Below are 24,709 nucleotides of genomic sequence, written 5' to 3'. Positions count from 1 at the left end.
GTGTTCTAGAGTTAAGTGTTTTCTATAAATTTTAAAAAATTCATTGCCCACTACAGCGCTTTACAATGAAGGGCTTAGGGGCACAGAGGAAAAACTTAAAACACTTACTAAATACATTTATTTTTCAAGGCAAGACAGTTGTCAAGTATTATGACATCCAAACTGACAGACTACATTACTACTCAATCAGAGGCTATGCCAGCTAATTGTAAATGTCCTGGAAATCAGCTAGAGCAACAGGCAATTTCCTACCTTAAAAATGGCCACACAGATTTTTGCTTTGAAAACTGGTACTTAAAAATAAGTTTGTCTTACTTCTTATTCTAAAGGATGAAGATCTCAATGTGATTCCAGATGACATTTTTTAAAGAAAAACTTCAGGGCCATAATGTGATGACAAGAAATTGGATTAGAATAGTATTGCACAAAGCCCGTCTTTACTGTAATATGTTACTGGTGGTGCTGGTGTCATGGTGTAGGAAATGTTCTATAGATCTCATAAATCTTTTAATGGCAAATGAGAGTCATGTGAATGCCACAAAGCACCTAAACATTCTTGCTAACCATGTGCATTCCTTTATAGCCTGTGGAATATGACCCGGACACAGACAGGCAGACACATTTAAATTACCCCACACACGTTTATTGTGGTCTTCCATCTCTATACAACACTTCTCAACAAGCCCCAATACCCTAAAGGTCCTGGCCAATATACAATGGCTTTCTCTTCTTCAGGCCGCCTCCTTCTCTCCTCCAGAGACCACGTTCCGGTGGCGGTCTGTGGGTTTTCTCTCCTTCTCGGGGCCGTGAGCACTCCGCACCATCAGAACTTGTGCGGGGGTGCCTGCTGCTCCGGGCCATCCACAAAATATTTGTTTTGGGGTCCCTGTCTTGGAACAGACAGAGGGCCCCACATTGGGCGCCATTGTGGAATATGACCCGGACACAGACAGGCAGACACGTTGTAATTACTCCACACGTGCTTATTGTGGTCTTCCATTATACAATTATGCTCTCACAAACCCCAATACCCCAAAGTTCTGTCCAACACACAATGGCTTTCTCTTCTTCCGGCTGCCTCCTTCTCTCCTCTAGAGACCTCGTCCTCTCTTCTCTAACGAATCAAGTCATCCTCTGAAGGGAGGCAGCCCCTTTATAAAAGCACCCGGATGTGCTCCAGGTGTGTTCCCGGCAATCTCCCACCAACACGCCCCAGTGTGGCGGAAGTGCTGGCTGTAGCACTCCGGGTGTCCCTGCTCGTCTTCCCCCCAGCACTTCCGGGTGTGGTGGAAGTGCTGAGGTCCAGGATCCTGCAGGTATTGGGTGCCCCCTGGTGGTGACCACAGGCCCCTACAGGGTCGAGCTTCCCTGTTCTGTACCCATGAACCCCCAGGGCAGTCGCCCCCTTGTGGTCTGGAGGAGTCACAAGCCCTTCTCTGGTCTTCTTGGGCATCCCGGCTGGGTACCACCCCCATCCAGGTACCACAAGCCAAACTCTACACTTATCCAGCAGAATAATATGACATGTCACCAAGCATCCAACATCTCAAGCTAGTTCCATAACCATAACAGTGACTTCAGTTTGCTGCAATGGCTTGCACAGTCCCTAAACTCAAGCCAAAACAGCACCTTTGGACTAAAGTAGAAGTGGAAGTCCACAGTACTGTATATGTGCATCAAGTCAGCATGGGCCACAATACTTCACAAAGGTTTTGTGTGCCTTGTAAAATCCACACTTCAAAAAATTCAGGCTGCTGTTGAGGCTAAAAGATGTTCTACCCACCATTAGATACAAACCCCAAAAAAGAAAGAAAAACACTGAAAGTCATTCTTTTGTCCTTTTGTCTGTTAAATAAAGGTTCAACTTTATTACCAAATTACAGATTTTAGTTTTTATTGCATTTTAGAAAATGTCCTAGCATTTTTGGAAATGGAGTTTGTAGATGTACCTAATAAAGTGGCCATTAAGCGTGTGTCTATATATATTGGTTTGCATAGTTTGCCTTTCTTTAATAAACATTTAAGTTGAAAAGGAAAGAAGAAATGGTTGAGATAATTGCAAATAAATCCAGAAATAACAAAATATGCTATAAGAACCTTTAGAAAACGGATTAACAATAGAGAAAATTTGCTCAGAAATTTACAAGCTTTTATTTAAATTTCAGTACAAAAAACACTTTCATTACATGTTACAAATTTTCTTGCTTTACACAGACAAATTTAACCTTGGTAGGGATTAATCAGAGCAGTATTTCATTCCTATTGTATTATAAAGTAAATCTTCTCTTATGAAAGTATTTCAGCTATACAGTATTGGTTTATGAAGTAAATTAAGAGAAAAGTGGACCATACAAAGGAAAACTAAAGAAACAACAGCAGTTCTTAACCCTTTTCTCTGCTAGGTTTTGGTGGGCACATCTTGGTAATTCTCCCTTCAGTATGGCCACAACTTTTCAGCTCTGGCAGTGTGTAGTGCCACTCGTAGGCATTTCCATTTAAATACTCAGATGTGGAGAGCAATTCCACAGTAGTTCAGGTGTATTTTAAAATTTTCAAAACATTTTCCCATACTCTTAGACTCTGTGTCAGTCCCCAGGCTAAGAACTGCTGCCCTCTTAAATACATTATGGACAAGAAGTGTTTATTTCAACATTTAAAAAAGCTTTCAAAATAAGCGTGTTAACAATCACAATGATTTTAAAAAGGCTCATAAAATTGCATTTTAATCATATGATATAAATGCAGATTCCAGTTCTCTGCCTGAAAAACATTTAATACTAAGAATGTAAGAAATCTGACAAACAAGTGGAGAGCAATCAATCCATTAAACTTGTTTGGTTATCTGAAAGCTGAGCTGTGCCAAATACTAAAATATCCATGGTAATACATTTTAGCAAAAGCGTATAAGGCACTATAAGGTTAGGAGTTAAAATATATTAAGTAAAGAATTACTGATAATACTTTTCATCAGAATAGTTGGGGAGATTTATTTAACAGGCTATTATCCATTTATGATAGAGCTGTCACTGGATGTGCATGAAATTAGTTAATGGTGTCTGTCTATAGACATGTCGACTCACATTTGCTGCCAATGTTGACTTTATCCTCACTGGGGACTTTATGGGTTTAGCTTTAGTGCATCAATCTAGTTAATTACTTCTTTTTTTTTCTGTCTATTCCCCCTCTGAAGGACTAGAACACAAATAGATTTAGCTATTTTTATACTTCTGACATTTCAGAATCTTTCTGACCTGAGAAAAGCTCGACATTCTTCTCTTTTTTAGATGCTTGTGATGAAGTTCTTTCCTGGGGTACCTCCTCTGGTTTCTGCAGAAGGTTCTGGCTTCCAGGATGCACAGTGTTCTTGTCATCTCCATTTTTACTTCCCTTACTCTCGGGTCTTTTAGAGTTGCCGGTTCCTGTTCTCGCCTTACCCAGATTTGCAGTAGGAGGAACTGCTGGAATGACAAGCACGCTGCTCTCTGGCTGAACTGGCTGAGGTTCTTTCAGCACCTGAGTTTCTTTCCACCTGCGAGCTCCAGATTTTGTATTATACTCATAAATCTTTCCTGTGACTGAAGACACAAAACACACAAGTAAACAGACACTTATTAGGGAAACTAGGCATCCATTATCTCTTCTTTTGGGTTATTCTTCACTGTTTATATGTTGCTAGTGCCACAGTGTGTTTCTCTGAGTAATGACAACTAGACTGAAGATTTTACTTTAAAATCTTGATCAATAACTTAAAGGATGTCTTCTGCCTTTTATCAAGTTGCTTTTTTCTGTGTTTAGCACAAAGCTAAAAATATTGACATAATGCAGCTAAAATATTAGAACATATTGCTGCCAATATTAACTTGATTTTCAGATTAGCACTTGTCATTCCTGTGATTAGCAGCAGCAGCAGCAGCAGCAGCAGCAGCAGCAACAGTTAACATACACTGTGTAAGTACAACAGACTTCCCTTCATCACAATAGAACTTGCATGGCTTCAGATTTTTCACTTGTTTGATTACATTTGTGCCTAGTGTCCCTATAGTGTCGCACTATAAGTAGAATGTTGGCAATTATTGTACATAACTGAAATTAAAGGCAACAAAAGATGAGTAGAGATTACGTAATGCCAATGCATGTTGCTTGGTTTATATTCCTATTGATGCCAAACTTTTCCCATTAAAATGTAGGATCACCTGACTAAGGAATCCTATCCATACTAACTACATGAAGCAAGGCATATAATAAGCAATAATAATCTAAGACGATTCCACAGTAAAATGTTGCTCTACTTGTGTTAAAAGACGCAATGTGTGCTACAGAAACACACCAACTCCATCCCACCATCACCCTTCTGTTTTACTGCCACCCAGCAGGACAAAGCATTGAATTCTTTGGGTTTTCAATGTGAATCAGCAGTAGCCAGGATTCAGTACATCAGAAAATGTTTTTCTAGATCGGCCATGTTAGATGGTTTCGTAGCCCCTCATAAGCAGACAAATCAGCCACTAAATCATGGGTGTCGAACTCCAGGCCTGGAGGGCCGCAGTGGCGGCAGGTTTTCATTCTAACCCTTTTCCTAATCAGTGACCAGTTTCCACACCTAATTAGCTCATTTTCCCTTCATTTTAATAGCCCTGTTTTTAAGGATTCAGTCCTCTCAATTGATTCTTTTCTTCATTAAATGGTAGCCAACAGAAATGTGACGTGAAACGAGCCAACAGATGACCAACTAAACTAAGGATTCAAACTCCAATCAATTTCACTCCAAACAGTTTCTTAATGAGAAGCCAATTCTTGCTGTTAATTAAACCCATTACTTAATTCCTCGGCTTGCTGCTACTCTCTTTCTGCTACAGCAGACATTTCCCAAATTGTTGATTTTCTTTTTCTGATTATTGACCTGAGAGATCAACCTTACCGAGACCCTCACCTTTCTTTATGTTCAGATAATGTGGTTAGCCGGTAAACCTGTTTGCTCTTTTTGTGTCTCATTATTGTTTGGCTGCTAATTAAGGAAATAGAAAGAACTAAGGGGTCTGAGTCGAGTTAATTAAAACAAAGGCAAAAGAAGCTAATTAGCAGCAAAAACAGGTCATTAATTAAAAAAGTGATTAGAATGAAAACCTGCAGCCATTGTGGCCCTCCAGGACCGGAGTTTGACACCCCTGCACTAAACTGACTGGCAGAAGTGTACATTTAGTGTAACATTTTTGGTTTGGTTGATAATTTGTCGAGGTTAATGCTGGAAGGAATCTCAATGAAGAATCTTTACTCAATAGCAAAAACTCATATTCTGCTTCCCTTTAAAGTATCACAATGGTGCACTGAAATGAAACTAATGTCATCAGTTTCCTCAGTTAGATGTTACTTATTACTTTAATAGCTCTGCTGTGGGCTAAACTTTTAATTGTACCTCCACTTGCTGTTTCCTCAAAAGTCTGTCAATGGTATTTTGGGGAGCTTTATGGTTGAAGAGCTCAGGGCAGTTTGATTCACAGACAGAAGTGCTCTTTTACAGACCCACAGGTGGCACCCTCAACATGCCTAAGAGGACATTGTCTCGAGAAGTTCATTGTTTGTGCTGTTCGATTACTATACTGTTTTTCCTAGATGTTGTTTGTCACTCTCATTTTCACCCTGACTTGTTCTTAGTGAAAGCCAATAGTAAGTGATGAATTTGAACTTCATGGACATTTTACAGTATTATATACATTTTAGTTGGTTTGTTTCATACAGAAGACATAATTTTGCAGAGTTTAGTGTTTTGTCAGTCACGATACAAGATTTCAGTAAATCAAAAAATATTAAATTTGTTCAACTCCAAAAGTAATATAAATCAGTTTTCAAAGTATTAAATGACCAACAAGTATAATGAAGAGGATGAGTCAATTTTTGGATGCAAATTACAATTTAAAAACATGCATTTCAAAATGTCCTACCAACATGATGCCTGACTGGCATTCAATCAAAGCAGTAGAGAACAAGATTTGTAATCTAATTTATTAAGGAGAAAAATGTTAGAAAGTGATGGGGACTGATGAGTAGGGGAGATAGTGAATGATCCTTGGATCTAAAGTCCTAATCAGTCATGTCAAGATATTTTGGCCATTACACCTACAAGCAATTTTTCTTTCAACAATAAAACAATAAAGGCACCACAAAGGATTTTCACAATGTTATACACCTGATTTTTTTAAATACCAAAAAAAGCAGAATGCAACAAAATCACGTCATCATCCATCCACCCATTTTCCAACCCGCTGAATCCGAACACAGGGTCACGGGGGTCTGCTGGAGCCAATTCCAGCCAACACAGGGCACAAGGCAGGAACCAGTCCCGAGCAAGGTGCCAACCCACCGCAGGACACACACAAACACACCCAGCACACATTAGGGCCAATTTAGAATCACCAATCCACCTAACCTGCATGTCTTTGGACTGTGGGAGGAAACCCACGCAGACACTGGGAGAACATGCAAACTCCACGCAGGGAGGACCCGGGAAGCGAACCCAGGTCCCCCAACTGCGAGGCAGCAGCGCTACCACTGTGCCACCGTGCCGCCCTCACGTCATCATATTGTAACAAAAAGCAGTGTCTATTGGTCTGCCTGCTCCATTTCTAATTTACATTTGGATATTTGCTTGCTGCAGGGTGGATGCCATGTTAGGGTGCCCTGCAAACTCTGTAATGCTCTTCTGTAGGTCTTTCTCTACTAAACTGACAGTGTTCTCTATCCTCTTCTGAGTGTTTGGTTAAGAGTAGCTGATCTGTGTAAGAAAGAGTATGACAGAGCAGACAGCAGCGAGGTGCTGTCAGGGACAATACTGAGGCTCAATGTTCTCTGTTCTCACAATTTACACACCACAGATTAACAGCAAAATTAAAAGTAAAACACAAAAAATGAAAAAAACAAACTGTTATTTGTGTATAGGTACTCCGCAATATGGAATTTTGGAAGTAATTATGAAATTCAATTATTATTGAACACACTCAAGAATAGTTGATCTGTATAAGTAAGAGTATGACAGAGCAGAGAGCAGTGAGGTTCTATCAGGGACAGAGAGAATCAACTTAAACTGTACGTTGTGAGAAGCAGAGAACATTGAGCCTCAGCATAGACACATCAGTTTGTGAGAGATCTGGTTAATTATTGTCCAGAGAGCGGATATGTATTGTATAGTCTCAGACTGAAGTAGCTTGAAAACAACATAAACATATATAGATGCTGGTAACTGAGAAGACATTTGTGAAGCAGTGGGAAGTACATAGATTAACAAGCAACTTTCAAAACTCAAACAAATGACCTACTTCAGAGAGTGACTTTTTTTATTATATTTCTAGTAGCCTACTGCTTATTCAAGTCAACTGAATGGTCTGAAGGGAGTAATTAAAAGGTTCCCAAAGTATAAGTAATAGTCTCAGTATTCTAGTGTCTATCATAAACTAACTGCCCTTTGGAAACTGAAATTGCAGGCCAAGCACCATTTATACTTCCACTAAGACAAAGCAAAACCTATTCCAAATTAAAATTAAGCATTCTTTTTTTTTAAAGTCTCCTTATATGTAGTACTGAAGACATTGCCCCACTCACACAAGTGAATTTGCAGGACTCGTTTCAGTTCAATACCTAGGGTGTTAGATTCAAGCCACATGTCTGACGTTGAGTTAAGTACATTAGCTGTCCATACCCATTGTCTTTATTCAGGTATAGGTTACTTTTTGCAACTTGATAGCCGAAACACATCCCAGAAGCACAAGGCCGAGGAAGTAATTCATCATGGACAAGATACAAGTTCATCACACAATACCATCAAGCATGTGTGAAAGAACCAATCAATCTAATGGTCGTATCTCTGACATGTGGGAGCAAACTGGAGTACCCAAAGAAGACTCACTGTACAAGAGCCAGCATACTCCACAGAGACAGTGACTGTGGCGGGAGTGGAGGCCATAGTCCCTAGAGCTCTGAGACAGCAATGCTAATTAAAGTGCCATTCTATTATTGCTTTATAACATACAGTACTTATAAACTGTGAAAGGATTCTTTTCTGTGAAAGGCATCACAATAAAATATGCTTGCTAGAGAAGGTTTTTGTGTTAGTTACTATAAAACTAACTGACTTGACTATTGTTTACTAATAAATTACTTATAGTAACTTTAGAGTCAATGGCAATGAAATTCTGAACTTCTCATTTGTGTAATTTCATTGAACACAATTACATTTTGCAAGATATGAATGGTTAATATTTAACTAAATGGTTGACTATACAATTTCACAGTCTAAGCTATGCTTAAAAACACTAATGTCTCTGTCATGGTGTACAGTTTCAGGACTACTTACAGGGGATTTAAATAATATGTTATTGCTGTTAGGTATACATAATTCCGTGTCCATACAGAAATGCATGAAAGTAAAATTTTCATACCTGGATCAACTGCTTCTCCATCAAAGACAGTGTTGATCTTAGTCAGTTCCTAATGTAAAACACAAACACACTATTATAGTTTATTAGAGTACAGGAAAGAGACATAATGCATCAGAATGAATACAGCAGTCATCACAAATGATCAGGAACAGCTTAGACCTTTTCAGTCTGTCTACAAAAATCTGTTCACTTGGCAAGAGTGTAAGTTAAATTGCAGCTTCAGGCAAAAAGACCATTAACATGGTAGCTATGTTTGTGTAACTTAATGTTTGTAAAGATTCTGCTAGGTTTTTTTGAGTTGATATTTGTGATGTGTAAGATACAACTTAGGCATATTTGGTATTATTATATGAAGCCATACTATATAAACATGAGAAAAAGTATATGCAAACAAAGAACATATGTAATTTATTACATTGTGCGTCTTCAGTGCCTGCAGTCATAACAGGCAAACAAATCAAAGCAGACTTTGAAAATGTATAAACAATCACAAAATGATATGCAAAAATCCAAATGCATCTAAAAAATCTGTTTCCATTACCAACTGCAATTATACATTTACGAATTACTTACCATTACAACTTCCTTTTTAGCGCCATCATCTAAAACATACACAAAGAAAAATTACAAAGATTTAAATGTCATAAAGCTGATGAAAGTTTAGTATTTTTTGAAGAATGCAAGTTTGAAATAATCATTCTTACCTGATGGAGGAATTCTGCGGAAAGAAAAATATATATACATATTATTAAATAGAAGAAAGCTTTATATCTATGTAATTATTACATTTACATAGAAAAATGAAACACTGTCATACTTGTCTTCATTATTCTTAATTAACAAAAGTACTGTGCATACACTGAGCATAAGATATTTTTCCATCCATCCATCCATTTTCCAACCCGCTGAATCCGAACACAGGGTCACGGGGGTCTGCTGGAGCCAATCCCAGCCAACACAGGGTACAAGGCAGGAAACAATCCTGGGCAGGGTGCCAACCCACCGCAGATAAGATATTTTTGGCAATAATAAAAAATACACTTGATAAAATATTTCTTTTTCAAATGAAAGAATCTGACATTGCCCTACCGAAATTCTTATTACACAGCCTTTATTAGGGTTCCATTTCATTTGGAGGGCAGCACAGTGGTAGCGCTCCTGCCTCGCAGTAAGGAGACCCGGGTTCGCTTCCTGGGTCCTCCCTGCGTGGAGTTTGCATGTTCTCCCCGTGTCTGTGTGGGTGTCCTCCCACGGTACAAAGACATGCAGGTTAGGTGCATTGGCGATCCTGAATTGTCCCTAGTGTGTGGTGGGTGTGTGTGTGCCCTGTAGTGGGCTTGCGCCCTGCCTGGGGTTAGTTCCTGCCTTGTGCCCTGTGCTGACTGGGATTGGCTCCAGCAGACCCCTGTGTTAGGATATAGCGGGTTGGAGAATGACTGACTGACTGACATTTCATTTGGATACTAATTAATTATGTTATCAACTCAGAGTTTAATTCATTATACTTACTAAGTAGTTACATTTCACATTCAAATACAGAAGGCTTAAGCAATTTATATGACACACTACTTTTGATTTTAAAAAAATGCTCTCTAAACTACATAGTTTCTTATCATCCCATTAGATGAATATTCTGAGCATTCAACAATCTAAACCAAACCATCTAGAATAATACCTGTGACAATAAGAAGCTTTGAATGCTGATAGACATAATTTATGTAATACAAAAGTGCAAGTAAGTGCCATTTGGAGACACTTTTTAAAAATCTAGTAAATAAAATACACACTTCTGCTTTTCCAGGATATTTTCTTAAATATACATACTTTTCAAAAATGGTTAAAATTTTAGCTGTGTTATAATTACTCCAAAAAGTACATAACATACTGTACTCATAGCTATAATCAGAATTTAAGTGCTGTTAATTCTTCTGTAAATGCTTACTCATTCATATTTTTCAGTACTCTTATTAACCATTAAATAAGTAACGGACGTCTGAAATATACTAATAGCCTAAGCAGATGCCCACTACTTTGTGTCACATTACTGTTATGTTTACCAATTTTATTACAAAAATAAAAATATACAGCTTGTTTACACACTCAACCAGTCACAGTCAGCAAATGCTAAATGTAATTATTTGAAGATTCAATACTTGAAGCAGGCTTACAAGTTATCATAGGGAGAAAAATTGTAGACAAAAGTTAAGGCTATCAACTCTGGTGCCTCCTTTCTAAGCACATTTGGCCGCAGAAGCAGTGACGGGGCAAAAGGAGATATAAATGGACATAAAGAAGCTGAACTGAGCAGAAACAACCGAGGCCTAACTAATGCATGGTATATTTTAATGTATTTTATTTCTCTTGAGCCTCACATGTACAAAGCATTTTATGTAGCTTAATATTCTGTTTCTAAACTATACTATGTCACAGTCACTCTGACACAAAATTTGCTCAGATACCAAAATTTGTTTGACTTGCTCTTAAAATTTGCTCATCTGTGTTCAAAAACTCAAGGATTTTTTCTTAGCAGTAGTAAAGCAAATATATTTTTTTAGTAAATATCTACTCTCTATATATAAAATCCTAAGCCTAAAAATGCAATGATTTTGTGCACATTTTTATGTCATATTTTTTGTCACGCTTTAAATCGGGCTTATTTTAAAACCTACATATATATGTTTGATATTCTTTTCAGAATTTATTGAACTTTAATGTGATGCTGTTAGATTTTCAGATTCTTATTCTGTTTTCAAATTATAAACTAAAATATCAAGAAAGTCGTGGTTTTAATTTTTGCTCGAGTAAACTTTCTTTCACAGGAGCAAACTATTAAAAAAAAAAATCTATTCATAACACCAATGTTTGTATTTAGGTGATTTAGTTATCTAACGGTCGATGACCCACTGTATACCACTTTAGTTTTCACGTGATTTTTCCTGTTATTTAAATTCTGTAAGTCATTTTTTATCTATAAGAATATCAGTTAAAAGGAATGGATCATTTATTTAGTTTCTTATACATACTCAATAAGCATAGTGGGCCTCAGTTTAACAGGAATACTCCAATCAGTAAGAGAGTAAATATTTTATTCTCATTTCATGATTTTTACTCCGTTAAATAATAATTAATTTTTCTTTTACATATTTATAGAATCTTGTGATTTTGATTCCAATAAATAATAATTTTTGTTTTGTACATTTACAGATTTTACTAATATTCTGGTTGCAACTGGGGAGTTGGGCGACAAAGGTGCCAGGGTGGCTTGTCCCCCTAGTAGCATATACATTTGTACAATGGGAATTTGAAATATGCCGATGGAGCTATTTAGAGAATATATAATTATTTCAAGTGCCAATAGCAAAGCTCTAAACACATTTAATTATTCCTGATTTAGCACAACTTCTCTACAGATACGCATATCATCAGAAAGCTACTGAAATAAAAAAATAAGTAAAAACTGTGCATAGTTTTAGGTAAATGCAATATATTGGGCTTTATATATATTCCAAGAACTGTTCAATATTAAATTGCATATGCTTGTTTCTTACAAGAAAAAACATATTAATGTCAACTTTTAACTGAAAGATTAATAAAATAGTTAAATTCATACTTACAGTGGCTCTTTATATTTCTCAGGTTTTGGTACACAACAATCCTTTTTGGAAAGATATTTAATGCAGTGATAGAGCAAATATCCCAAAATTCCAAGCAGGATCATTGCACCCAAAGCTATGACAAATGGGACGTACCAGCCAGATGAAGAATAGGAATTTTCTTTTTTAACAATATATGTAATACTTGGCTGAAAGTAAGGAGAAAAACAATTGAAAACCCAAACACAAGGACATTTCAAAAAGAAAGAAAGAAATATTGAAGTTGTGTCTGTGCAATTAAATACTGTAATTACTGACAGAACAGAGCTGTGTTTTCTTCCTGCTTTATGTGCTATTTACAGTGGTACTTTTGCCATAAACATTTTGGTGAGGCAATACCAGAATTTTCCTTTACATGTGCAGATTTCTGTAAAGATAATTTACCTAAGTAATAATATCTGTCCCTCTTTTGCTATTGACTATAAATCAGAAGTATCTACCAGTTTAATTTCTTAAGGGAGCAAAACTGCATATTCAAACAATAGACACGACCCAAGAACAGAAAAATAAAATAACAGAAGCTTATTGTGTAATTAATTCATACACAGAAAACAGAAAAAAATTAGTATCCTCAAAATAACACCAAATATAAGAATGACCTGGGTAACTAAATATTGAATCAATCAATACAAAACAAATATATAATTTTTGTTAACTAATATTAAAATAATATTTAAATATTTAAAAATACATTAATGCAATAACCCTCACACTTTATTTATTGCTAAATCAGATTACATTATACTTTGGTTAAAACCATATGAAAAAACATGAAACAAGTTTTCTTAGAGATGTGTGATCAACAGAGTAATCTATTTCAAATTACTAATTACTACTCCCAAAATTTAAGGAGACTTCTTTACTCATTATTTCCTGAGAAAGTAATCACTTTACTAATTACTCTACTTTTATGCTACTTCCTAAAACCATGCCAATATCTATTAATTGGAAAGTATGAGATTGACAAATAAATGTCCTTTTGGTTTTTTAATAAGGAGGAAATTTCCTGTAACAGTGAGCATGAATTCAGCAATTGAGAAAGTGAACAACTTAATTTACATATAAGCAATGAACTGTAGTTGTGGGACCTGCCCCCATGGATGCTGTTTCAGGAAATCAAAATGAAAAACAATGAATAAAAAATGGAAAGGAGAACATAACTATTCCCACACTGCACAGAACAGCTCTCCTCTTGTGGTAACTTTTCAAATTAATGCAAGTTATTGAATTTCATTTACCAAGGACCAAATTCTATGAAAAACTTGTACTCCACCTAAGTACAGTATGTCTCATAAATTCATGTAACCTGAAGGCATTTGCACAACACTACTGTATTCCTTGCTGGATATCAGCCCATATGTGTGCAAGTGTCAGTTTCTTCAGGTTTATCCATCCATCTAGTCAGTCCTCATTGGTCAATACTAATTCCAGACCTGGGTCAAACGATGGTTGCCTGTGCATTCTAGATAAAGTTGGTTTAGTTTTTATTAAACTTGCTATGGAATCATGCCATGGAAGTCAGATTATGAATCACTCTTTATCTTGTAAAGTACCACAAGGGTCCTAACACTATGCAAGGTAAGTGTTAAGGAACTCTAAGACATACAGCCACTCAACCATTGTTTGAAGAGGACTGAAGCAAAATAGGGCATAATTTATGTATTTATGAATATTACACAAGACAAAAATAAAAATCTATATTTTTAATATCATTACTGAACTTTTCCATATTCTCGGTTCTGAAACACATATTTCACCAAATAAACTCAGGTCTCTCCTTGATAATGCTCATTCTATTCTCCCTCACATTTGTACTTTGTTTCATTTCAGACTCTCTTTGAGTAAAACTAATTAGAGAAAAAATATGCGCTCCTTCCTTGAAATTGAAACTCTCCATGTTGTCAATCAGTTTTTCCACCATACTTTCCTTTGGCTAACTCATTGAAATATTGGGGCATTTTTCTTTTCCTGCTTGACACTGAACTGTCTACTGTACTTACCATAGTATTTTTTACATTTTTTCCTCATGGTCCTTTATTCCACTATTATTCCATTCTAGATTGGTAATTGTCAAAATGAATATAGTCCTACATTTTTATTTTATTACTGTGATGTCCCTTCTCTCTCTTCTCCATAAAACATTGATCAGATGTTAGATAACATTTATAGGTCTTTCTTTGGAAGAGTAAAATACCTTTCATTAAGCACTCTATTTTGACTTGTGATAGGTCAGATTGGAGTTGGCCCTGCTGAACATGGAGTTATTTTGTTAGGTATTTATGTTCAACCTGTAGGGAACTAGTTAAATCCATCCAATAACCCATTGTCCTGGTTTTCTATTGAATCCAACATAGTTACCACAGATCCCTTTTTGTTGTTCTGTTCACTTCACTGACATTAAAGTCATGTTTCCCTACATTAAGCCTTTTAATCTTATCTCTCACCAGATACGATGAAAAATTGAGAAGTATCTTGGTACTTCTCCAGTTTTGCACAACCACACCCTCATCTTTGAGAATCCTGCTCATTGTATTGGTGGTAAACCAATCTCTTTTCTGTCATGGGCAGCTCAAGGTATCAAGACACTTTGTGGAATTTATGATAATTCTGGACTCTGAACCCTTCAGATACCTAAGCTCCAGGTTTTCAACATTTCCCTTTCCCTGCTTTTCCTATCTTCAACTCCTATTAGTCCTTAAAACAATACAGGGTCCTAATATCCTCGGCACTTAATTTCCAGCCTCTTTAACTTTTTCTGCTTGTTATCTCAACATTTTAAGCCAGTGGCATCATTTTATCTCTGTAAAAAGTCTACTAGAACACTACCTTTATTTTTATTTCAGAAAGCTTACCTTCCGTTCTCTCCCTCCATCTCATGGAAAGCTATATCTAACAACATCTCTGTATTCTCAAAAATATGAATATTCACTTTAAATTTGAAGCTAAACCTGTAAAAAAGTTAATGCTGATCATTTGCCAGCTATTTCCATCTGTGATCTGGGCACCTTAAATATCCTTTCTACAATTCTTCATATGTAATGGGAATGTCCTTCAGTCTTGCTTTTGGTGTCATGTATCTACCTACTTACTTCCAAACTGTAAGCTCTTCCTGCTCAAGTATCTACTTGACTACTTGGAGTAATTTGTCATTTGAAGCACTTTCATGCTCATTAAGTAATACTTACTTCCACATAACCTTGAGTAAGTTTATACTCACAGGAGTAGTAGTTGTTCTGGTGGTCAGACCTGGGATCACCACACTGACATATATTGTGACAGTTCCAATTCCTGGACACCCTGGTCTTGCATAAGGAGGATTGTCATCTGTTATATAGACTAGAAGTTTATAATTCCAGTCTTTGTCAACACCACTGGCGTAATTAAATGGCTGTGATAAAATCAGTTCTGTGACATTTGAACCTTGTTTTGGTGAAAAGATGAAGTGGTTATTAACGTTACCTGTAAATGACAGAATTTGGATACTATAAGGAAGGTTTCACATTTTCAAAAACATTACTCAAGTGTGTCTACCAAACATCTAAAGATGCAGTAAAATAACAAATGACAAATCATCCAGATGTATTAAAAACAGCATGATGAAATATAGCATAATAGTTTAAGCAATGGTTCACCCAAAAATCAGCATTTCATAATTGTTTCTTCCCTGTAAATGCAAATGATCATTAAAATCCATAATTTTTAATCCCGTTAATATATATATATATATTGTGGGTGTGATACGCCCACACTGTACACTGATACTACTAAAATGCCTGAACATTTTAAGGAAAACATTTTTCAGTATTTCCAATTGTTTACAATCTGCTGTCATGTTGTATTTATTGCTTTGGAAAAGGTTATGTCATCCATTACAGTAAAATTACGTTTTTGTTGGAAAAAATGTTTGAAATGAAAGCAGTTGGAAAAAAATATCTACAGAATGTTAATTGGAGGTTTAAATAAAATTCTTAGTCATTTGTTAACAATGGAAACTTGGAGACTTTGATAAACTATATTTTACTGTAACACAAGATCATCATACCATTAAGGGTGATGTTTTCACATTTATAAAGTTCACCAAACCTCAGATGGTAGTAAAATTTTTTGCTAAGTAAAGTTGCTGTCAAATATAAGATGGGATTTTATCAAAGGAACATCAAATACTACAGCTAACACAAATGGTACCAGAGAAAGACAAAAAAGACAATCTCCACACAGGGTCTACCTACGACATTATAGGCTCTGTTTGTCTTGGGGAAAGCTGGTCTACTTATCTACTTTCTCTACATAAATGCTGTCTTCTCACCGTCCTTTGCGCATCCTTTCTCGATTCTGTTTAATGCTTGATCAAAACTTCTTACTCCAAGCTCCATTTCCAAATGGGGTTAGTACTGACTTTTAAACTCAAGACATATACAATATATATATCAATGTCTTCTGTTGTACCATTTCAAATTTAGTTTATACATATATAAATATATATATGTATAAACTAACTGGATATATTTATATAAATATATTGCTCTTTTTGTTTCCAGTCTGCACACACACACATATATCTAAAATATATAATTTCTATAATAAATAACATGTAAAATGTATATGTATATATATATATATATTTTTTTTTTTTTTTAATTTATTTTTTTTAAATCCACAAAAGCATCCTACCTGAACCAATAGAGTACCGAAAGGCTTTAGGTGATGAATCAAGATCAGTACAACTAAGTTTGAAGAACTGGATATTTGCTCCTGTCTTGAGGTCATATGGAATTATCAGTTCATAACTGTTTGGAGTGCACACTGGTGGCTCATCATTTTGTTCAATAATATTCACTGTTACCTGAAAAAATGCGTTGCTTTAAAATTGATATTTACTACATTGACAACTTCATTGTTAAATCCAATGGAAACAAATATGACCAAGAGAAAGAGCGAAACTAAGTAATATTTATGGAAGAAATACACACACAATTAAAAAATACAGATGATGTAACAGGAATGGTTGTTGAAAAATAGCTTAGGGTCATGAACAGCATATCACAATAAATGGCTATTATGTTTTTAAATCCAGCTTTGTCAAAGAGGTGAAACAATGCACAAAAATGAGTAACAAAGACTAGATTTGATGAATAAGAGTTCAAGATAATAAGAGCCAGTGTCCTGCGGTGGGTTGGCACCCTGCCCGGGATTGGTTCCTGCCTTGTGCCCTGTGTTGGCTGGGATTGGCTCCAGCAGACCCCCGTGACCCTGTGTTCGGATTCAGCGGGTTGGAAAATGGATGGATGGATGGAAGAGCCAACTGCCAAAATCCATAAATTGGAGTCACTGTTCCCTTTTTGTCTGTACACGGTGCACTTTTTATTTCTGACCATTCCTTAAACTCTACTTACCCCCAAATCGAAGAACACTAAAAAATAAGTTTAGGCAGAAAAATAAAATACATTCCAGATGATTGATTGAAATAACCACTTTTGTTCTATCTTAGGTTATGATTTTTTAAAATTAATCTCAGTTTTCTTTTAATCCCTGGAGGCTGCTAAAGGAGGTTTGCATTCCCACTGGTTATGCAATATGTTTTTCTCATTATTATTCTATCGCTTTGCTTATGAAAGAAGCTGCTGTGCAATGTGATGTAACACCTTAGGTGTACATTCAGTAAGTTTACAAAACTCATTTAATTATTGTTTACTGCATGTTATAGCTGTGCATCTAGAACTCTGACAGTATTACACAGTCTGAGATAGTTTTCCTCTCTGACACATCATCCTTTTCCTTTTCTCTTCATATACTGTGTAGCATGCGGCCGGGGCTCTTCCCCGGATGGGACGCCTCCATGCTGGGAGCACTGAGAGCGTTACCTCCCCCGGGATGCTAGATGGTAACCCCCCCTGGGTTGCAGTGGTGCCTCAGACTCCTGCAGGGCTTCATAGGAGTTGGAGTGTGGTGCAGTCCTGTTGGGATCCGCAGGCACCGCCAGGTGGTGCTGCCGCAGGAGCTGCTGAGCCCTTATGGACAGTTCTTCCGCCACACCCAGAAGTGCTGCCAGAAACGAGTAATCAAGCACATGGAGCACTTATGGGTCTGTTATAAAAGGAACCAGAAGCCACTACTCGGGGAGTCAGAGTTGGGAGAGGAGCGATGAAACTTGACCAGAGTAGTGGACAGGAGAAAAGATAAAGAGAAGGAAAAGATTTGTGGTATTGTGCTGTGCTTGTGCTTGAATTGTGTTATACTTGTGGGGAACAGGGAAGGCGTTTCCCACAAGGGAAGGGAAAAAGAAAAAATAAACCTTGTGTGCCTTGAATTTGTGCCTCACACTTGTCTGTGTCAGGTTCAGCTGCCGGTACCGGCCTGGTGGGCCACAATTGATTATTTGTCCTTCACATTCATGCATACTATTCCCTTTTTGCAATTTCTTCACCCAATTGCATTGCAGTTAAAAAAAGTTAACACAGCATAATTGTACCATGTTCCTAACTCATTGCTCCAAAGACTTGGGATCACATTCAAGATATATGTATATAAATTGCATACCCTTAACATATCTGCATAAGTATTCTTTATGTGATGGAACAGGACCGAGTGTTAGAATCGAGAAGTTCATACCAAGCAAAATCCAGAGGGCCTTCACACTGGGTGGAGAGCAGGCCAGGCTCAAAAGCTCAGTAACAAAGAACTGCTCTTTAGAGCACAAAAGGCAAAAAGGATACACCCAGAGGGCCATCTGAGAAGCAAAAAATGTCCAAATACAGAAATCCAAAACCAGTAATAAAAAACAAAGCAAAAATAATAATCACAAAACTCATGACAACCCACGAACACCAAGAAAAAGAATGAATCACACCTGACGAGCGGGTCTCCCTAGCCTTTAAATCAGTCAAAGACAAAGTTAGAGAGGTGGTCCCGTCTCTTAGGAAACCACCCACAAAGCACAAGGGACCTGATAACACACATGACCTTATATTGAAAGAGAATTACATAATAATTAAATGTAAACACAAAACATAAATATAACAAACATATGAAAAATACTTTAAAATAAATAGAAAAGACACAGAAAAGAAGCTTAGACAGAAAATACAAAACATAAACTAGTCAACATTTAACACAGAGTAATATTGTTTACATTGTTTACATCTGGAGTGCAGACAGGTCAGTTGACTTGCACTGGGTCATACAGTGAAGCAGGAACTGAACATGCAACTTTTGAGTTTAAAATCCAATGTCCTAACCACTACACTACATTGCCTAGGTTTACATGTGAACTAACTATTCTCTGCATGTTTTTACTGAGATTTTAAACAGAGATAAAATAATCAAGTACATCACCAAAATTGCAGTTGTATGTATTTTTACCAATTGTTGAAATTATATCATTTTTGTTTAAGGTTTTTCAGGGATAAACATACAGTATATATGTCATGCATATCATCACTTCAGGGTCTGGTTCCTATCTTGCACATATGTTTCCAGGATAGGCTCTACCTTTGAATTTGATAACACAGTTAGAAAATGTAAGAATGGATTTTCAAATGCTTGTTTCCAAATGTGGATAGATAGATAGATAGATAGATAGATAGATAGATAGATAGATAGATAGATAGATAGATAGATAGATAGATAGATAGATAGATAGATAGATAGATAGATAGATAGATAGATAGATAGATAGATAGATACTTTATTATGCAGTATTTTATATCTATAAATTGTAATGGTCAACGCACATGGGTTGGTGTCCCTGCCGGGATTGTCCCTTAACTGGCCAGGAGGCCAATACAAAGGAGAGATCGGGGGAGGGTCCATATCAAGTCTGTATGCTCCCCCACCCTGCTAGATGGCAACATCCCTGGGCTTCGGTACCCATTTGACACCTGCTAGGAATGCTGGGAACTGTAGTCCAGTGGGGCAGCCTTGCTAGGACCTGTGGGTGCCACCAAAGAGTCCTGCAGGGAGTTACACTTCCTACTTTCTGGGACTTCCATTTGATTAGGAAGTACTCCCAACAGGCAATGCCCTGGCACCAGAAGTACTCCCTGATTTTTAATAAAAGGAATCACACTGCCTTGTCAATGTGAGTCAGAGCCAGGAGAGGAGACAGGCAACACTTGTCTAGGAGGAGTAGCAGAGAGAAGAAATAAGAACAGATGTTATACTTGCTGTAAAGAGATAATTTTTTTAAATAAAAACCTTTATTTTGAACCCAGGACTTATCTGTGCAATTGTGTCTGGGGACAGGGGCTCTGTGCTGCCTCCTGTTGATCACTATATATATATATATATTAATTTAGATTCAGCTAAATACTGTTATGCATTTAAAAATAAAGCATTATAATATACTGCATTATTTTTAAATAGTTTACCATATTTAGACTTTTCCAAATGTTTTTAATTTTGCCTTTCATTTATTGTTTTAAATATCTCTTTCTATGTTTTACCTACATTTTTATGTTTTGACTTTCTTTCCCCTTTTTTTAGCAATCAAAACCCAAAAGAAACACAAGTGATACAAAGCCTTCAAATCAAACACAAACACACTACTACCACCATGAAAAGTTTTTTTGTTATCTGGTATCCAGAATCCTGGACAACTAGGATTCACTGCACATTCAGTCATGTGCCATTCTCTTGTCACAAGGCAGCAATGCTGGTAGTAACTATACACAAATAATACCAAATAGGGCAACACCCTTGGGAAAACAAAATGGCATTGCATAATGACATGAAATCATTTTACACCCTTCAAAACAACCTTAAATCTATAAACTAAGTACAGAAGTGAACTCTGTGTATTCCAAAACCCTGGCGGGAAAGAAGAAACCAAGAAAATATGTAAAACCAAATCTGAGGAAAATTTTTTAAAAGTTACAAATTCATTTCTCAGAATTACACTACAAATTAATTTTCATCATCATTACAAATGATAATGCTGGATTGCTATTACTCCTTAAAGAGTAATGTAGAGTAATGCTTATTTTAGTATGTGGCTCTTTTTAACTTGTTTCACTTATAACTAATTAAAAAGTCAAACTCTGAATTCATAATGCAATTACTGACAATATCATCAATATTCTCAACATAATCTATACCTACAATAACTTAAAAAATATATACATATATACAGTATGTTGACACCAACAAGCAAAAGCAATGTAGACAGCTGAGTTTATGGAGCTCAGTTACAGTGAACAAACATGAGAAATATAAAAACACACTTAAACTGTTTTCACAAAGATATCTATAAAGGGAGAGAGGAGTGTGACATGCTGAAAACAAATACAAATCTATCAAATGAAGTAAAATTGCAGGCTGTGTTGCTTCACAAACTTTAACTTTGTACCTACATAAAAATGCTGTCTTGTCATCCTCAGCTGATCAAATACAAAATGAAAGAGAATGAGCTGGTACACCCATTTATTGAATCAGGAATGTCTACCAGATTTTGTAAATTACCTGCCTTCACAAGGTACTCTGAAACACTTGATCTAAGGTTTAAAATGCCTAGTGCTGCAGGTGAGACATTTTATAAAATGTTCAGAAGATGACTCTCTGTTGGCTGGAGCCAACACCTTTTATGGACATATCAGAATGTTTCTGCAGTTTACATGCAGCTTCAACATTTATTTTATAATATTAATCAAATAAGACTTTTGTATACATGAAAGAAAACAAAAATTAAAAAATAAAAACTAACTGAGGTAATCATCAATAATACAAACTTAAATAGAAAAGAAAATAAAAGATTAGGTTAAAATAATATAGAAATAGAAACTATAAAATAATCTTATGTCAGTAATAAAGAAGACAATGAAGTGTAAAAGAAAAAAAAGTATTAAGTTCTCAGTTTGCCCATCTATTTCCCACCTTTGCTTTACATAAACATACAGTACTTACAGTCGTAGTTCCTGTTAAAGGATTTATAGGATCACCATCTACGGCAGTTACAGTCAGAACATAAACTGGAGTAACTTCGTAGTTTGGTCTTGCCACAAGTCTTATTTCACCTGTTGTAGGGTTTATCCAGAATATATTGCTGTAATCAAAGGTGCTTCCTCCAGACTCGATTGAGTATGTTATACCAGTATTTGGAAAATCCTTGTCAGTTGCAGTCACTAGTGTAACAGATGCACCCTCTACAGAAAAACAAGATTAAATAATACAGTTTATTGTTAGCTTAAATTGGAATAATATACAAAATATGGTATTAACATTAAAATACTACTATATTAAATTCAATAAAATGATGTTGCATACTGTGCAGAAATTGTAGTTTTTATTTTATATTAAAAAGTAATTTTCAAGGACAATGAGGACCATTTAATAACTGGGACGGTTAGTACCAAGTAAGAATGAATAAATACATTAGACTTTCAAAAAAGACATCAATAATTGTTCAGACTGAAACATGACATTATTGGAACAATACATTTTCTGTGTATGCAATTACAGTACAATAAATGACAATGATAATATCTGCAAAGTTGCAGCCACTTTAAAAATAGCCATACAGCTTGACAACCCTTTAATAATATTATTATGACAACAATATTACAACGTAAGAAGAAGCAAAATAAAAAACCTTTACTCCTTTTCTTTCAATAGGTCCTCCATTTTTAATCTAGTGAGAAAGTGGCTAGATAAGTATACAGTATATCGAATGACCTCTCTATTAGGCATAACTTTTCCCAAGTTAGTCCTACCTCAGTTAGGCAGAGCATTAACTCAATAATATATCAAACTTGTAGTATGGAAATGCTGGCTCATGTGTACTTCAGTCTGTGCTACAGTTGTTGTGAAGTAGCTGTTGGTGGATCTCTATGAATACTAGCACCCAAAAAGGTGGCTACACTGAGCTGAATGTATATTTATGTGCAGATATTTTTATTTCTGTGCTTGTTTTCCTTTGTTGTGTTGTTTTCTTTCAATTTTCAGAGTAATAAGACTATATATATTAATAATATAGTAATATTTTCAGTAGTTGCAGTAGAGCTCACACTTAATTTATGTGGCAGAGATTAATTACACATATTTAAATGTATGCACCGTCGGGGTACGAGTATTGGGTAAAAGTAGTAGAAAGCCCAGAAAATATGGATAATAGGAGGAGTATGAAAAAGTAGAGAAATCAAGTACAAATGAAATAGGAAAAAGGCCTGTAGCCACTCTGCACCTTTCCTTGCAAGTGTTACTCCCAGTCTACCAGATGGTTGGCTTATCCAGTTGTCCATTAAAGTACAAGGCACACCGTTAGACTTGCCATTTGTCTCTCTTAATCTCTGTCTTGGACCTCTCCACCTCCTGCCATACAGCATTCTCCACACATTTCCTTCCAGTTTCATAGTGAAGTAGCCTCTGAGCTTAAGGCAGCTTTAAACCTCTAAGGGTCACTTTCAGGTTCAGTTTCAAGGTCGATAGTCAACTGAAGAATATGAGTCACCCCTTACTCTCTTTCCCAGTTGATTCTGGGGTTCGTCAGGGGTGTGTTCTTGCTCCTACTCTGTTCAATGCTTGTATGGACTGGGTGTTGGGCAAGGTCATGGGGTCCAGTGGCTGTGGGGTATCTGTTAGTGAAGAAAGATTCACGAATCTTGACTTTGCTGACGATGCTGTGATCTTCGCGGAGTCAATGAAGGCTTTGATTGGGGCGCTTGAGAGACTGAGCGAGGAGTCTGAGTGTCTGGGCTTGCGAGTGTCCTGGATAAAAACCAAGATCCATGCCTTTAATGACCTCTTGAGCACAGCCATCAGCAGTGTCTGTTTGAGGAGAGAGTGTCGACCTTGTCAAGAGGTTTACTTACCTTGGCAGTAACATTCATGTCTCTGGTGACTCTTCTTATGAAGTTAGTAGACAGATTGGGAGAGCATGGGGGGTCATGATGTCACTGGAAAGGGGTGTGTGGTGCTCACAATATCTCTGCATAAGAATGATGGTCCAAGTCTTTAGAGTCCTGGTGCTTCCTGTTTTGCAATATGGTTGCAAGACATGGACGCTATCCAGTGACTTGAGACAAAAACTGGACTTCTTTGGTACTGTGACTCTCTGGAAAATCCTTGGATACATTGGTTTGACTTTGTGTGGAATGAGTGGTTGCTCATGGAGTCCCGAATGAGGCACATTACCTGCAGTGTGAGGGAGAGTCAGTTACAGCACTACAGCCATGTGGTGGTGTTTCCCCTGAGGGTGATCCAGCTCGTAAGATCCTCTTTGTTGGGGACCTGAGTAGCTGGACCAGGCCAAGGGGTCGCCTATGTAACACCTGGCTGTGGCAGATAGAGGGTCATTTCCGGAGGGTTGGACTGGACCATGTTTCTGCCTTGGGGGTTGCCAACCGGGATTCTGAGTTGCTTCGTCATGTAGTGGGTGCGGAAATGCACTGTACCAGTGCATGCTCCCCAACTTGACTTGACTTGACTTACTCTCTCTAGTGTTAGAGCACCTACTCATTTCCCACCTGGGGTACACAGCATCACCCATACGCTATGCCTATCTTCCTATGCTGCCACTACAAGTACAGTATGTTTTCCTTTGGTTTTCTCCCTGTTTCTCCGCCAAGACCCTGTCTTGCACCACTTTTCACCATCTGCAATTCCTCTATCTATTATGCCCTCTTCAGCAATCAATGA

The 24,709-nt window shown here is 36.8% G+C and overlaps 1 protein-coding gene across 1 annotated transcript in view; it reads right to left on the bottom strand.

Annotated features, from left to right (window-relative positions):
* Positions 1 to 2,137: 2,137 nt before the first annotated feature.
* LOC114660268 (cadherin-related family member 3-like) overlaps positions 2,138 to 24,709 on the bottom strand; it is a 74,857-nt gene continuing 52,285 nt past the window's right edge. The window contains exons 12-19 of the mRNA XM_051928903.1: positions 21,980 to 22,218; positions 16,754 to 16,925; positions 15,300 to 15,541; positions 12,044 to 12,231; positions 9,134 to 9,147; positions 9,003 to 9,049; positions 8,430 to 8,478; positions 2,138 to 3,575 (exon numbers count right to left, since the gene is read on the bottom strand). Of these exons, the coding sequence (XP_051784863.1) occupies positions 3,220 to 3,575; positions 8,430 to 8,478; positions 9,003 to 9,049; positions 9,134 to 9,147; positions 12,044 to 12,231; positions 15,300 to 15,541; positions 16,754 to 16,925; positions 21,980 to 22,218 (1,307 nt within the window). The 3' untranslated portion in view covers positions 2,138 to 3,219. The remainder of the gene's footprint in view (positions 3,576 to 8,429; positions 8,479 to 9,002; positions 9,050 to 9,133; positions 9,148 to 12,043; positions 12,232 to 15,299; positions 15,542 to 16,753; positions 16,926 to 21,979; positions 22,219 to 24,709) is intronic.

The sequence above is a fragment of the Erpetoichthys calabaricus genome, chromosome 1 (assembly GCF_900747795.2).
Source record: "Erpetoichthys calabaricus chromosome 1, fErpCal1.3, whole genome shotgun sequence".
Classification (NCBI taxonomy): domain Eukaryota; kingdom Metazoa; phylum Chordata; class Cladistia; order Polypteriformes; family Polypteridae; genus Erpetoichthys; species Erpetoichthys calabaricus.
This window is presented reverse-complemented; position numbering and strand designations above follow the sequence as displayed.